The 15758-nt window shown below is 45.5% G+C and overlaps 1 protein-coding gene across 6 annotated transcripts; it reads right to left on the bottom strand.

Moving 5' to 3' along the window:
• Window positions 1–3354: 3354 nt before the first annotated feature.
• Window positions 3355–15350, bottom strand: LOC104670503 (zinc finger protein 561). Of its 6 annotated transcripts, XM_030936409.1 has the most exons (7): window positions 15245–15350; window positions 15008–15132; window positions 13232–13379; window positions 12202–12290; window positions 11144–11270; window positions 6850–6932; window positions 3355–4645 (listed from the first exon to the last, which is right to left on the bottom strand). In XM_030936409.1, the coding sequence occupies exons 3-7, from the start codon at window positions 13254–13256 to the stop codon at window positions 3509–3511; spliced, it is 1461 nt and encodes a 486-aa protein (XP_030792269.1). In that variant the 5' UTR covers window positions 13257–13379; window positions 15008–15132; window positions 15245–15350; the 3' UTR covers window positions 3355–3508. The 6 variants fall into 6 exon arrangements, with proteins under 6 accessions (XP_030792269.1, XP_030792268.1, XP_010372110.1 ...); XM_030936408.1 differs by having other exon boundaries at window positions 15008–15341; XM_010373808.2 differs by lacking the exon at window positions 15008–15132 and having other exon boundaries at window positions 15245–15341.
• Window positions 15351–15758: the final 408 nt, after the last annotated feature.

Genomic DNA, 15758 nt, shown 5'->3' with positions numbered 1-15758 from the left:
GGCGGATCACGAGGTCGGGAGATCGAGACCATCCTGGCTAACACGGTGAAACCCCGTCTCTGCTAAAAAAATACAAAAAACTAGCCAGGCGAGGTGGCGGGCGCCTGTAGTCCCAGCTACTCAGGAGGCTGAGGCAGGAGAATGGCGTGAACCCGGGAGGCGGAGCTTGCAGTGAGCTGAGATCGCACCACTGCACTCCAGCCTGGGCGACAGAGCAAGACTCCATCTCAAAAAAAAAAAAAAAAAATCAGGGACAATAAGAAAAAAAATTGCAAAGTTATTCAGACATAGCTCCATAACATATTAGTAAAGGTAATCAAGTCTTTTAAAATGATCCATTATGTCTCAGTTGAGCTTATCCAGGAATGCAAGGTTGATGTAATACTAGAAATAAATACTAGAAACTAGAAATAAATACAAAAACCACATTTATTTTACTTTTGATGGAGTCTCACTCTGTCACCAAGGCTGGAGTGTAGTGGTGCAATCTACACTCAATGCAACCTCCACCTCTCAGGTTCAAGTGATTCTCCTGCTTCAGCCCCACGAGTAGCTGGAATTACAGGTGCACACAACCACATCCAGCTAATTTCTGTATTTTTAGTAGAGATGGGATTTCACCATGTTGGCCAGGCTGGTCTCCAACTCCTGACCTCAAGTGATCCACCCATCCCTGCCTCGCAAAGTGCTGGGATTACAGGTATGAGCCACCACACCCAACCTGACCGCATTTATTTATTTATTTTTATTATTATACTTTAAGTTCTAGGGTACATGTGCATAACGTGCAGGTTTGTTACATATGTATACTTGTGCCATATTGGTGTGCTGCACCCATCAACTCGTCAGCACCCATCAATTCGTCATTTATATCAGGTATAACTCCCAATGCAATCCCTCCCCCCTCCCCATGATAGGCCCCGGTGTGTGATGTTCCCCTTCCTGAGTCCAAGTGATCTCATTGTTCAGTTCCCACCTATGACTGACCGCATTTATTTTAGAAACAAGTCCTTCCATGCATTCACTCATTCAAGTTTTTTTGTTTTGTTTTGTTGTTTAGTTTTTTTTTTTTTTTTTTTTTTTGAGATGTGGTCTTGCTATGTTGCCTAAGCTGGTCTAGAACCCCTGGGTTCAGGCCATCCTCCCAAGTAGCTAGAACTACAGGCATGCATCACCACATCATTTCACTGAAGTATTTATTACATACCATCATGGACCAGGTACAGTTCTAGGTACTTGAGTATTAGTAAATAAACATGATCATCACAGAGGATGCACAGGAAGCAGTTAATAAATTCAAGAGGAATTCAGCCTCACAAATTATGAAATATTGGGAAATCATTCATCATGTAAAAACTGGATATAAAAAGAAACTTTACCTGTAAGAGCCTCTTCAAAAAATAAGATAAAAACCTACAGCCAAGCCAATAAAATAGAGCACATATCTCAGCAGAACTGCGGACAATTATGCTGGTATTACTACTTTTAGTTGGTGTTGTGCTGGAGGTTGAAATGAGTCCAGTAAACCAAGGAATAAAATATATATGTATAACTTAACGACTAAAGTGGAAAAATAAGAGTCGTTATTTACAGATTATGTGATTGTCTATGTGGAAACGGAAAAGAATCATACCAAGTACTTTGGACTGAATGATAACCCCAAATATTCCTATGTTAAAGCTTCAAATCCCAATGTGACTGTATGTGAAAATAGAGTCTTCAGGAAGTATCATGAAATGATGTCGAGAGATGGGTGGGGGGAGGGAGGGGGAGAGAGAGATGGTGGGGAGAGAGGACAGAGGAGGAAGGAGAGAGGAGAAAGAGACCTATTTGCTGGTTTCCATCCTGTGAAGACATAAGGAAGTAGGCATTTACATACCAGGAAGAGAGCTCTTACCAGAAGTTGACCATGCTGGCACTCTGATCTCAGACTTACAGCCTCGAGAAATGTGAGAATATAATGTTTTTTTTTTTTTTTAGACGGAGTCTTGCTCTGTCACCCAGGCTGGAGTGCAGCAGCCGGATCTCAGCTCACTGCAAGCTCCGCCTCCTGGGTTTACGCCATTCTTCTGCCTCAGCAGTAGCAGCTGGGACTACAGGCGCCCGCCACCTCACACAGCTATTTTTTTTTTATTTTTTAGTAGAGATGGGGTTTCACTGTGTTAGGCAGAATGGTCTCGATCTCCTGACCTCGTGATCCACCCGTCTCAGCCTCCCAAAGTGCTGGGATTACAGGCTTGAGCCACCACACCCGGCAGAATGTAATGTTTTTAACCTGATTTATTTACAATTAAATGAATTTGTAAGCCATTTGGTCTGTGGTATTTTGTTATGGTGGCCTGAGCTCATTAAGGTAGATTAAAAACAAAGAAACAACAAAACTAAAAATGTGAAGCAGCTTGGAAAGTGACAAATGAGTAGTGGCTGGAAAAACTGTGATGTGCAAGCTGGAAATAAGGTTGGCAAGGGTGATTCTGGTGAGGTGTCATTGGAGAATGAGGAACATGCTATTGGGAAATAAGACAACCCTTGATATGAAGCGGTGAAGAACTTGGCAGAACTGTATTCTAGCATTTTGTGCAAGGTAGAGCTTGAGAGAGATAAAATTAGGTATTTATCACTAACATCTGTAATTAAAGTGTTAAAAGACACAGGAAGCTTCATTCTTCCTGACTGCTTACAGGGAAATCCAAAGAGGAGACTTGAATTGCAGAAGCAACTGTTAAGGAAAAAGGAACCAGAACCTGGAGATTTGGAAAATTCTCAGCCTATCCATACTGCAAAAATTATAAAACTTGTGCTGAAGAGAATCCTGAAAGTGTGGCTGAACAATCATTTGATAAAGAGATCATGAGTGGGATTCATGGACTATATCAGCCATCTTAAGAGGAGTGAGGAGATAGACTGGATTATACTAGAAGAGACACTGCCACTTACATTGTGCCACCTGAAATAGACATACAAGGGAGAACAGGCAAGGCTGTCACACTTCTTAGATTTTACAAGGGGACACAGAAATAATCAGCTGTGAAAGTGCACTGGCAGTTAAGGATGGTTTCATTCCTGCCATGCTCTGCAGGATCTGTGGAAATAGAAGAGACCCTTGGAAGAGCATCTCTTAACAACCCACCTCTGGGGTCCTACATCATCTTGGTTTCTGGTAAATTTTGACATGAATGTGCCACACTGGCAGCCACTCATCAACAGGGGCTGGGATCAATCTGCATGATGTATCTCATACAGAACTTGTTAATGCTATGATCTTAGGAATGTAATCACCAAGGTGAGGCAGGCTGCAGTACTGACCTCACCATCCATGACCCTTCTTCACAGATGCCCAGACTCAGGCAACCATGAAGTTGTATTCAGAACCTGTAGGTTTAATTTCAGACCTTCAGGATGGCATCTAAGGCCAATCCATGAGCCATTACAACCTCCACAAGGCATTTAGGACAAATCTGATAATCTTTGGTGTCATTGCCAATAATTAAAGATGGCAACTGATGGTCTAAATGGTAACACTCATACCCTTACATTCATAGGGTTTCTCCCCAGTGTGAATTTTTTCATGTCTACTTAGGCGTGAGGAAACAGCAAATGCTTTCCCACATTCTTTACATACGAAGGGTTTCTCCCCAGTATGAGTTCGCAGGTGAACATTAAGGCGTGAGGAATACAGAAATGCTTTCCCACATATCTTGCATACAAAGGGCTTTTCTCCACTGTGAGTTTTCAAATGTTTACTACGACGGGAAGAAGTAATGAAGGTCTTCCCACATTCAACACATTCATAAGGCTTCTCTCCTGTGTGAATTCTTGTATGTTGAATAAGGCTTGTGGATGTAGTGAAGGCTTTCCCACATTCCTCACACTGATAGGGTTTCTTCCCACTGTGACTTCGTATGTGTATAGAAAGGCCCGAGTACTGAGCAAAGGCTTGGCCACATTCCTTACATTCATAGGGTTTTATTCCAGTGTGAGTTCTTACATGTTCAGTAAGTTGAGTTGATCTAGTGAAGGCTTTCCCACAGTATGTACACTTGTGTGGCTTTATTCCAGTGTGAATCTGAATGTGATCATTAAGGCATGAGGAATTTCTAAAGGATCTTCCACATTCTTTGCATTCAAAGGACTTCTCTCCTTTATGAGTTTTCACATGTGCATAAAGTTGAGAAAAACCAGTGAAGGATTTCCCATATTTCTTAGTCTTTTTGGATTTCTTTCCTGTATGAATTGCTACACACTGCTTTAGGTGTGAGGAAGGTGTGATAGCTCTCTCACATTCCTGAAATTCACAGAGTTTCTCATCAGTGTGGATTCCCATGTGATTATCAAGGCTTGCAAAATACTTAAAGCCTTTTCCACATTCCTTACATTTGTAAGGTTGTCTTGCATTGAGAACTTCAAGATGTACAGCAAGGCCTGAAGTTAGAGTGAAGACTTTTCCACATGGATTAAATTTGGGAAGTTCCTGTCCAACAGAGGCTTCCTTGTGCACACTGAGGATGCCTTTTCCGTAACAATTACCCTCAGAAGTGTTCCCTCCATTCTGAGCTCTCATGTGTGTCTTAAGGCAAAACTGTTCACTGAAGACCTCTCCACAATTCTTACAGTCACAGAGTTTCCATCCACTGTAGCCTCTTGTCTGTTGATGACGGGATAAAGGTTTTAAAACATTTTCAGACATATTAAGAGATTTCACCCATCTGAACACAGAAACATTATTTTAATGACAATTATTATTTTACTTCTTAATGTTTACTTTTTTTTTTTTTTTTGGAGAGAAAGTCTTGTTCTGTCTCCCAGTCTGGAGTGCAGTGGCACACTCACAGCAAACTGCAACCTCCACCTCCCATGCTCAAGCGATTCTCCTGTCTCAGCCTCCCAAGTAGCTAGGAATACAGGTGCCCACCACTGCACCTGGCTAATTTTTCTGTTTTGTAGAGACAGGGTTTTGCCAAGTTACCCAGGCTGGTCTCAAACTCCTGAGCTCAGGTGATTGGCCTGCCTCGGCCTCCCAAAGTGCTGAGATTACAGGCGTGGCCACCACGCCCCACCTCAGTTTATTTATTTTTGAGATGGAGTCTCGCTTTGGCTGGAGTGCAAGTGGCGAGATTTTGGCTCACTGTAACCTCCACCTCCTGGGCTCAAGTGATTGTCATGCCTCAGCCTCGCGTGTAGCTGGGATTACAGGCACGTGCAGCCACACCCAGCTAGTTTTGGAATTTTTAGTAGAGACTGGGTTTCACCATGTTGGCCAGGCTGGTGTTGAACTCCTGACCTCATGATCTGCCCGCCTCGACTTCCCAAATTGCTGGGATTACAGGCATGAGCCACCACACCCAGCCTCAATTTATCAGTATAGAGACAGAGTCTTGCTATGTAGCCTAGGCTGATCTCATACTCTTCACAAAACCCCCCTGCCTCAGCCTCCCAAGGTGCTGGGATTACAGCCATGAGTTACCATGTCTGCCTACTTTGATAATTATAATTTTTACAATTTTTCTTCCTTGTTTTTATTTCCTGACTTTCTGATTTCTCCCAGATTGAATGATGGGAACTTTGGCTAGAATTCTATGCCACTGGCTCTAATTGTTAAAAAACAAACAAACAAAAAAACTGTAGTTCTTTTTTTATTGTGGGGGTGGTTTGAGACAAGGTCTCACTCTGTCACTCAGGCTGGGTACCATGGCACAATCACAGCTCACTGCGGCCTTAATCTCCCAGGCTGAAACCGTCATCCTGCCTCAGTCGCCCGAGAAGCTTGGATTACAGGTGCATGCCAACACACCCGGCAAATTTTTTATTCCTTGTAGAAACAGGGTCTCCGTTGTCCAGGCTGGTCTTGAACTCCTAGGCTCAAACAATTCACCTGCCTCAGCTTCCCAAAGTGCTGGGATTATAGGTGTCAGCCATTGCACCCAACCAAATAGTGTAGATTTTCATGAAACTGTTTAAATCGTCAATGTCTAGTTACTTATGTGGGAATGTGTACTTGTGGGTATTTTGAAGTGACAAGTTATATAGGAATGAAACATCACAAAATTCACCACATTCAGACTCTCTCTCCAGAGACCCTGCTCCCTCAACGGTACAGGCTACTTCTGTAATTCTCTCAAGTATCTCTCATTTGTGCTGTTTCTTTTTCACTGCAACCTCCACCTCCCGGGTTTAAGCAATTCTGCCTCAGCCTCCCATGTAACTGGGATTATCGGTGTCTGCCACCATGCCTGGCTACCTTTGTATTTTTAGTAGAGATAAGAGTTTCACTAGGTTGGCCAGGCTGGTCTCGAAGTGCTGACCTCAAGTGATCCACCTGCCTAGGCCTCCCAAAGTGATGGGACTACAGACTCAGTTTTACTTTATTTCTGAGAGTCTCACTCAGTCGCCCAGGCTGGAATGCAGTGGTGCAATCTCAGTTCATTGCAACCTCTGCCTCTGTGTTCATGCCATTCTCCTGCCTCAGTCTCCTAAGTAACTGGTATGACAGGTGCCCACCACCACACTCAGCTAATTTTGTATTTTCAGTAGAGACGGAGTATTACCATGTTGGCCAGCCTGGTCTCAAACTCCTGACCTCAAGTGATCCACCCACCTCAGTCTCCCAGAATGTTGGATTACAGGTGTGAGCCACCACATTCACCCTCTTTTTAAAATCAGAGCTGGAATCTTGCTATGCTGCCTAGGCTAGCCTTGAACTCTTGGGCTCAAATGATCCTCCCACTTAAGCCTCCCAAGTAGCTGGGATTACAGATGTAAGCCACACCTCTGACTGCGCTGCTATTCTAGAATGGAATTCTCAATCTTCTCTAAGAGAGGAAATTAAGAAATAACCCTCACGAATCTTACCATTTGTATCCCATTGAATATTGGATTCTTCAGAAAACCCTGCTGAAGTGATGGCCGTTTGATTCTAGGTTGTATTTCCCATTCTGAAGTTAAGCAGAGAAAGAAATGTAAGCCTTTAGAGAAATGTTAGTTTAAAATGAGTCATTTTTACTTGTTTTCAAATTAAACACAGCAATAAAATAAAAGCCAGAGAACCTAGAGGATTTTGGTATGTCAAAAATCAGGCTATAATGATGTGGGGTTTATTACACAACTGATGCGTATAGATAGTTTATTACAAACTACTTCTGTGAAAATTAAAACTGCCGGGAGCAGTGGCTCACATCTGTAATCCCAGCATTTTGGGAGGCTGAGGCAGGTGGATAACTTGAGATCAGGAGTTCAAGACCAGCCTGACCAACCTGGAGAAACCCCATCTCTACTAAAAATACAAAATTAGCCGCACATGGTGGTGCATGCCTGTAATCCCAGCTACTCGTGAGGCTGAGGCAAGAGAATCGCTTGAACCCGGGAGGCAGAGGTTACAGTGAGCCGAGATCGTGCCATTGCACCCCATCCTGGGCAACACAGGGAGACTTCAGAAAAGAAAAGAAAATTAAAGCTGATGGAAAACAGGAAGAGAGTATCTTCAGGAAAGGAAAGTAGGAAAGATCTAGATAAAGAGCATATATCAAAATGATAAAGTTAATAAAGAAACAGAACAGGTAGTTTAATTAGATCATAGGAATGTTTGACAAAACGGAAAATAAAACTCAAAGATATCCAAAACTCTGAGAAAAATAGCTGAAATCTTCTGAGGCAAAGTACATCTTTAAAAATCTCCTTTTTTTTTTTTGAGATGGAGTCTCGTTCTGTCACCCATGCTGGAGTGCAGTGGCACAATGTTGGCTCAATGCAACCTCTGTCTCCCATTTTGAAGCGATTCTCCTGACTCAGCCTCTTGACTAGCTGGGACTACAGGTGTGTGCCACCACGTCTGGCTAATTTTTTGTATTTTTAGTAGAGATGGGGTTTCACCGTGTAGGACAGGCTGGTCTCAAAACTCCTGGCTTCAGGCAATCCACCCACCTCAGCCTCCCAAAGTGCTGGGATTACAGGCATGAGCCACCACACCTGGCCAGGAGATATATTTCTAATAAAAGCAATGTAATTATTACAAAAGAGATAAAAAAGCTAAGATCTCCATTTCTGTGCCCAAAAAAGATTGGTTATATCTGACCCATTAAACCCAAAATTCAGACTGATGTACACACTTGTAAAGCACTAAAACTTTTATTTCAGTAAGAAATAGGCTGGGCGCGGTGGCTCAAGCCTGTAATCCCAGCACTTTGGGAGGCCGAGACGGGTGGATCACAAGGTCAGGAGATCGAGACCATCCTGGCTAATACGGTGAAACCCCGTCTCCACTAAAGAATACAAAAAACTAGCCGGGCGACGAGGCAGACGCCTGTAGTCCCAGCTACTTGGGAGGCGGAGGCAGGAGAATGGCGTGAACCTGGGAGCCGGAGCTTGCAGTGAGCTGAGATCCGGCCACCGCACTCCAGCCTGGGCGACAGAGCCAGACTCCGTCTCAAAAAAAAAAAAAAGAAAAGAAAAGAAATAAAGGGCCGGGTGCGGTGGCTCAAGCCTGTAATCCCAGCACTTTGGGAGGCCGAGACGGGCAGATCACGAGGTCAGGAGATCGAGACCATCCTGGCTAACACGGTGAAACCTCGTCTCTACTAAAAAATACAAAAAGCTAGCCGGGCAAGGTGGTGGGCGCCTGTAGTCCCAGCTACTCGGGAGGCTGAGGCAGGAGAATGGCGTAAACCTGGGAGGCGGAGCTTGCAGTGAGCTGAGATCCGGCCGCTGAACTCCAGTCCGGGAGACAGAGCGAGACTCCGTCTCAAAAAAAAAAAAAGAAATAAAGTAGGCTGGGCACAGTGGCTCATGCCTGTAATCCTAACACTTTGGGAGGCTGAGGTGGGTGGATCACTTGAGGTCAGGAGTTTAAGACCAGCCTGGCCAACATGGTAAAACCCCTTCTCTACTAAAAATACAAAAATTAGCTGGGCACAGTGGCACTTGCCTGTAATCCCAGCTACTCAGGAGGCTGAGGCAGGAGAATCGCTTGAACCTGGGAGGGCGGAGGTTGCAGTGAGCAGAGATTGCACCACTGCACTCCAGCCTGGGCAACAGAGCAAGACCCTGTCACCAAAAAATAAATAAATAAATAAAGTAAGTAGGCCGGGTGCAGTGGCTCACACCTGTAATCCCAGCATTCTGGGAGGCCGAGGCGGGTGGATCACCTGAGGTCAGGAGTTCAAGACTGGGCTAGCCAACATGGCAAAACCCCATCCATCTCTACTAAAAATACAAAAAATCAAAATAAAAAAAATTAACTGGGCATGGTGGCAGGTGTGTCTCATCCCAGCTACTTGGGAGGCTGAAGTGCAGTGAGCCAAAGTGGCACCATTACACTCCAGCCTGGGTGACGGAGTGAGACTCTGTCTCAAAAAAAAAAAAAAAAAAAGCAGAAATACAGTAAGTACAACAAAAAGATGCTTGCTCTCATGGGTAAACAACTCTGCCATTGGATCTCAAACATGATAGTACATTAGATTCATCTTCATTGATTCTGAAAACACAGATGACTGGGCCCCAACCCTGGAGTTTCCAATTTACTAAATCAAATAGGGGAAGGAGGCCGGATGCTGTGGCTCACGCATGTAATCTCAGCACTTTGGGAGGCCAAGGTGGGCAGATCACTGAGGTTAGGAGTTCGAGACCAGCCTGGCCAATATAGTGAAACCCCATCTCTACTAAAAATACAAAAATTAGCCGGGCATGGTGGTAGTCACCTGTAATCCCAGCTACTCAGGAGGCTGAGGCAGAAGAATCGCTTGAACTTGTGAGTTGGAGGTTGCAGTGAGCGGAGATCGTGCCACTGCACTCCAGCCTGGGACACAAGAGCAAGACTTCATCTCGGGAAAAAAAAAAAAAAAAGAATAGGAAGGAAGATGTATATTTCATTTTTTTTTTTTTTTTTTTTTTTGAGGCGGAGTCTCGCTCTGTCGCCCAGGCTGGAGTGCAGTGGCCGGATCTCAGCTCACTGCAAGCTCCGCCTCCCGGGTTTACGCCATTCTCCTGCCTCAGCCTCCCGAGTAGCTGGGACTACAGGCGCCCGCCACCTCGCCCGGCTAGTTTTTGTATTTTTTAGTAGAGACGGGGTTTCACCATGTTAGCCAGGATGGTCTCGATCTCCCAACCTCGTGATCCGCCCGTCTCGGCCTCCCACAGTGCTGGGAGGACAGGCTTGAGCCACCGCGCCCGGCCTGGAAGACGTATATTTCTTACAGCACGAAGCTGATGCTGTTGATAATGCTTCCAGGATTACCACAGTAAATTAAAACATACTACAGCAGGGACTGTTACTTGGGACTGTCTCTGTTATTCCCCATTGTATTCAGAATTGACAAGCAAACATGTAACATACATCTGCTCTATAACAGGCTACAAGAAATGATGCTAGTGTTTATTTTTATTTTTAATTAATTAATTTTTTTAGACGAAGTATCACTGTGTCGCCCCGGCTGGAGAGCAGTGGCGCAATCTCAGCTCACTGCAACTTCTCCCTCCTGGTTCAAGCAATGCTCCTGTCTCAGCCTCCCGAGTAGCTGGGATTACAGGTGCCCGCCAACAAGTCTGTCTAATTTTTGTATTTTTAGCAGAGATGGGGTTTCACTATGTTGGCCAAGCTGGTCTCAAATTCCTGACCACATGTGATCTGCCCGCCTTGGCCTTCCAAAGTGCTGGGATTACAGGCGTGAGCCACCGCAACTGGCCTAGTCTTCATTTTTAGGATTTTTTTTTTTTTTTTGAGATGGAATCTCGCTCTGTCACCCAGGCTGGAGTGCAGTGGCCGGATCTCAGCTCACTGTAAGCTCTGCTTCCTGGGTTCATGCCATTCTCCTGCCTCAGCTTCCTGAGTAGCTGGGACTACAGGCACCTGCCACTACACCCACCTATTTTTTTTTTTTTTTTTTAGTAGAGATGGGGTTTCAGTGTTAGCCAGGATGGTCTCCATCTCCTGACCTCGTGATCTGCCCACCTCAGCATCCCAAAGTGTTGGGATTACAGGCGTGAGCCACTGCGCCCGACCTAGAATTTTTTTCTTTTAAGAGACGAGGTCACATAATGCTGCCCATGCTAGTATCCAACTCCCAGGCTCCAACGATTCTCCCACCTCAGCCTCCCAAGTATCTGGGACTACAGGTGCAGGCCACCATGCCAAGCAAAGTGATGTTACTCTTACCCACAGAGGCCAGGTTCATGTAGTTCTCCAGCATCACATCTCTGTAGAGGTATTTCTGAGTTGTGTCCAGTAAAGCCCACTCCTCCGGGGTGAAGTCCACAGCCACATCATCAAAGGTCACTGAATCCTAAGTCATCACACACATGCTGGTTTGAGCCAATGAACACTTCTACCAATGCTCACCGGAGAATGATGAAGGGGAACCTTATACTCACTTATGCGTGGTTCTCAGGTCTCCCATGATCTACTCCAGGGTTTAATGTCTCAGGAGCTCTTGTGTCTAAACACTCAAGGGTGACTTCTGACAGGCATATGCCTTAAACAGCACTTTAAAAATTTTTTTAAATCTTTTTTTCTGATCTATTTATTTTTAATTTTTTAATATTTGCATTTTTAAATTTTAAATTTTATTTTTATTAGAACAGTACTTCCTAAACGTGAATTTTTATCTATCTAGCATCTATCTATCTATCTATTCGATCTGTTTATTTATTTATATATAAACATAGGGTCCCACTGTGTCACGCAGGCACAATTGCTGCTTACTGCAGCTTCCATCTCCTGGGCTGAAGTGCTCCTCCCACCTCTGTCTCCTGAGTAGCTGGAATTACAGGCATGAGCCACTGCACACTGCTTACACTTTATCTCAGCACAACCAGGCTAGAAGCTCTTCCTGTCCCATTGGTCTCTATGTAGCACACTCCTGAGTACACTGCAGATACCTGATAAATGCTGATGAGTAAATAAATTATTTGATAAAAGGACACTTTCATCTGTCTTATCATCTGTCACAGAACCCAGTAATATAAGAAACATGCAGTTAGCACCAAGAAAGTCAAGCTTAATTAGTAATTACTGAGATATTGAGGTGATTTTCAACTTAACACTTTACATATAGGAGACTTCATTCCCTGCGGAAATTCACCTGGGGACTCAGTCCTTGAGTAAGGCTTCATTTGCTCTAAGAAAACTCTGGAGATGAGTCTGTCTAGAAGGAAATGTGTCTACCTATTGGATGTAAGCATGTCATTTGGTACAACAGTACATTTTCTGCTTACCTGATAAGAATTTGCCAGGTAGTCCTCCACCATCCCTTCTACCTTTGTCTTTTCTTCAAAAGGGCAGATTGGTTCCCTGGAAAAAAACCCTAGTGGACAAGTAAGAGAGCATGAGAAGCCAGAGCTGCCCGTCCTTCCCACATTCTCATGCCTAGAAGTCATTCCATCCTAGCTTGAAATTCCCACATATTCCTGTACACTCGAGAAAACTGCACACACACAACACTGCCACGAAATGCCATAGTAGTCCTGTGTCAGCTAGACCCAGAAAAGCAGATGTGGGCCGAGCTGCCTGTTGGGTAAAGGGTAATAGTTTCATTTTACAAGGAAACTTATACCCAGAAAAATGTGACTCTCTATCTGCCCATAGTAGTAATACTCATGAAGCTTATGTAGCATTTCCTAAGGTACACAAACCAGGGCTGAATTCTAAAATAGCATTCTGGCTGGGAACAGTGGCTCATGCCTGTAATTCCAACACTTTGGGAGGCCATGGCGGGCAAATCACTTGAGGTCAGGAATTTGATACCAGACTGGCCTATATGATGAAACCCCGTCTCTACTAAAAATACAAAAATTATGAGAGGCTGAGGCAGATAATTGCTTGAACCCAGGAGGCAGAGATTGCAGTGAGTCGAGATCACAGCACTGCACTCCAGCCTGGAAGACAGAGTGAGACTCCATCTCAAAAACAAAAACAAATAAACAAAAATTAGCCAGGCCTGGTGGTATGTGCTTGTGGTCCCAGCTACTTGGGAGGCTGAGGCAAGAGAATCACTTGAACCCGGGAGGCGGAGGTTGCAGTGAGCGAAGATTGCACCACTGCACTCCAGCCTGGGTGACGGAACAAGATTCTGTCTCAAAAATAAATAAACAAACAAACAAATAAACAGCATTCTGTTGTGGTTCACTTCAATTCCTCCTAAAACAATCAGCTGCATGCCTGCTCAGGCCCAGCTCACTGGACTCTTGTGGTGTGCAGGGTGACCTAAAGCAGAATCTTTGAAAAAGAGCATCAACAAGGACTTACCACAGGACAAATCAATGACTGCCATTCTCTGAAGCTGATGGTGCGATGTGCATCCCTTCCTTGATCCCAAGATCACCTCAGGGCAGCTTATGAATCTAGGTGGATAGAGGCAATCTCCATTCCTCTTTGTACAGGGTTATTTGCGATCCTGTTCATATCAATCATCAAACAACAAGCATGAAACATCAGTCATCAAACATTATGCCTGAGTTTTGCCTCTGCAGGTGACAGATGTGAAGGCCACCAAAAATTGCCCATTCAGTATCGTCACTCAGTAACGAAAGTATTAATGACAGTAACTGACATTTACTGGGGACTGATATGCCAGAAGTAGCTCTAGTAGCTTTATATATACATGCTAACTTAATTACAACCATCCTTCCCAATAGCTATCATTACATCTATCTATCCATCCATCCATCCATCCATCCATCCATCCATCCATCCATCTATCTATCTTTCTATTAAGACAGAGTCTTACTCTGTTGCTCAGGTTGAAGTGCAATGGCACCAACACGACTCTCTGTAGCCTAGACCTCCGGGGCTCAAGTGATCCTCCCACCTCAGCCTCCTGAATAGCTGGGACCACAGGTAGGCATCATCATTCATTATTATTATTATTATTATTATTATTATTATTATTAATTATTTTGAGACAAAGTCTCACTCTGTTGCCCAGGCTGGAATGCAGTGGCGCGATCTCGACTTACTGCTACCTCTGCCTCCCAGGTTCAAGCAATTATCAGGCCTCAGCCTCCTGAGTAGCTGGGATTACAGGTATGCACCAGGATGCTTGGCCAATTTTTGCATTTTTAGTAGAGACGGGGTTTCGCCATGTTGGCCAGGCTGGTCTCGAACTCCCAGCCTTACGTGATTCTCCCACTTCAGCCCCCCAAGTAGCTGGGACAACAGGTGCACACCACTGGGTCCGGCTACTTTTTGTATTTTTTAGTAGAGACAGGGTTTCACCAGGTTGCCCAGGCTGGTCTCAAACTCCTGGGCTCAAACAATCCTCCTGACTTGGCCTCCCAAAATGCTGTGATAATAAGCATGAGCAGGCCGGACGCGGTGGCTCAAGCCTGTAATCCCAGCACTTTGGGAGGCCGAGACGGGCGGATCACGAGGTCAGGAGATCGAGACCATCCTGGCTAACACGGTGAAACCCCGTCTCTACTAAAAACTACAAAAAACTAGCCAGGCGAGGTGGTGGGCGCCTGTAGTCCCAGCTACTTGGGAGGCTGAGGCAGGAGAATGGCTGAACCCGGGAGGCGGAGCTTGCAGTGAGCTGAGATCCGGCCACTGCACTCCAGCCTGGGCAACAGAGTGAGACTCCGTCTCAAAAATAAATAAATAAATAAATAAATAAATAAGCATGAGCCACCATGCCTGGCCCATTACTTCTATTTAATACTGAAAAAAACCTACACTCAAACAACCCTAGTAATTGGTCTGATATTTGTCCCTACAGCCTGATCTCCTGTGGATGCTGTTACCCCCTAGTATGACCAGAAGACAGTCCAGACCTGCACAGAACAATTCAGTAGTCACCAGCCATGTGAGTTATTAACTTCATTATGTACCTAAGATAACTGAAGAACAGAATTTAAAATTTTCAAAAGTTGGCCAGGTGCGGTGGCTCACACCTATAATCCCCACACTTTGGGGGACCGTCGCAGACAGATCACCTAAGGTCAGGCGTTCAAGACCAGCCTGGCCAACATGGCAAAACCGTCTCTACTAAAGATACAAAAAGTAGGCGGGCGTGGTGGCACTTGCCTGTAATCCCAGGAAGGCTGAGGCAGGAGAACTGCTTGACCCAGGAGGCAAAGGTTGCAGAGGTTGCAGTGAGCTGAGAGTGTGCAGCCTCTCGGAACTGGCTGCGCAGGGAAGACCGATAGTCCCTGGAGAAGCGAGCGAAGTGAACCGGATGCGGGAGGCTCCTGCGCGAGGGCGCGCAATCATTCCTTTGCCGCCGCCTGCTATCTAGGGAACCGCCAAGCAGGAGGAACTCACCATTGGCGCGGCTGACTCCGCCACCATAAAGGCGAAACGCCACTGACCGAGAGGAGCCAGCGCCGGAAAAGATGCCGTTTGTGCGCTGACGTCACTTCCGCTTCGAGCCACTGGCCGGGCGGGGCTCGTGGGCTCGAGTTTCAGCCACGTAGGACAGGGTAGAACACGGAAATTCTGGTTTCCTCCTGGGTGGGTGCGGAGAAGGCCTGGGGTTAGCACAGGGAGGGGGATGCAGAAATAGATCCAGAGAAAAAATTGAGGTTAAAACCGGGCCTCCAGACGGAACTGTGGGCGAGGGGTGGGGCCCGTACTCGGGGGCGGTTTAGAGGTGGGAGCCGGCCTAGCAGGCGGTTCAGGCGGCTGGTCAGGCTGGAAGGGCGGGGATGAGGGATTGGAGGCATCCCAGGGGATGCTCCTCTAAAGTTTTTCTCGGAGAGCGCGGTGGCTTACGCCTGTAATTCCTGCACTTTGGGAGACTAAGGCAGGTACATAGCTTGAGCCTGCTGGGAACTGG

The sequence above is a fragment of the Rhinopithecus roxellana genome, chromosome 8 (assembly GCF_007565055.1).
Source record: "Rhinopithecus roxellana isolate Shanxi Qingling chromosome 8, ASM756505v1, whole genome shotgun sequence".
Classification (NCBI taxonomy): domain Eukaryota; kingdom Metazoa; phylum Chordata; class Mammalia; order Primates; family Cercopithecidae; genus Rhinopithecus; species Rhinopithecus roxellana.
The sequence above is the reverse complement of the archived record's forward strand: the minus strand, read 5'-3'. Positions and strand labels throughout refer to the sequence as shown.

What these genes read in the sequence shown, in the direction of transcription:
- LOC104670503 (XM_030936409.1), bottom strand. Translation starts at nt 13,256, where the DNA reads ATGGCAGTCATTGATTTGTCCTGTG. An exon ending in ACCTGGCAAATTCTTATCAG is followed by an intron (nt 11,271 to 12,201) that starts GTAAGCAGAAAA and finishes GTGATGACTTAG; the next exon opens with GATTCAGTGACCTTTGATGA. An exon ending in CATGAACCTGGCCTCTGTGG is followed by an intron (nt 6,933 to 11,143) that starts GTAAGAGTAACA and finishes GCTTAACTTCAG; the next exon opens with AATGGGAAATACAACCTAGA.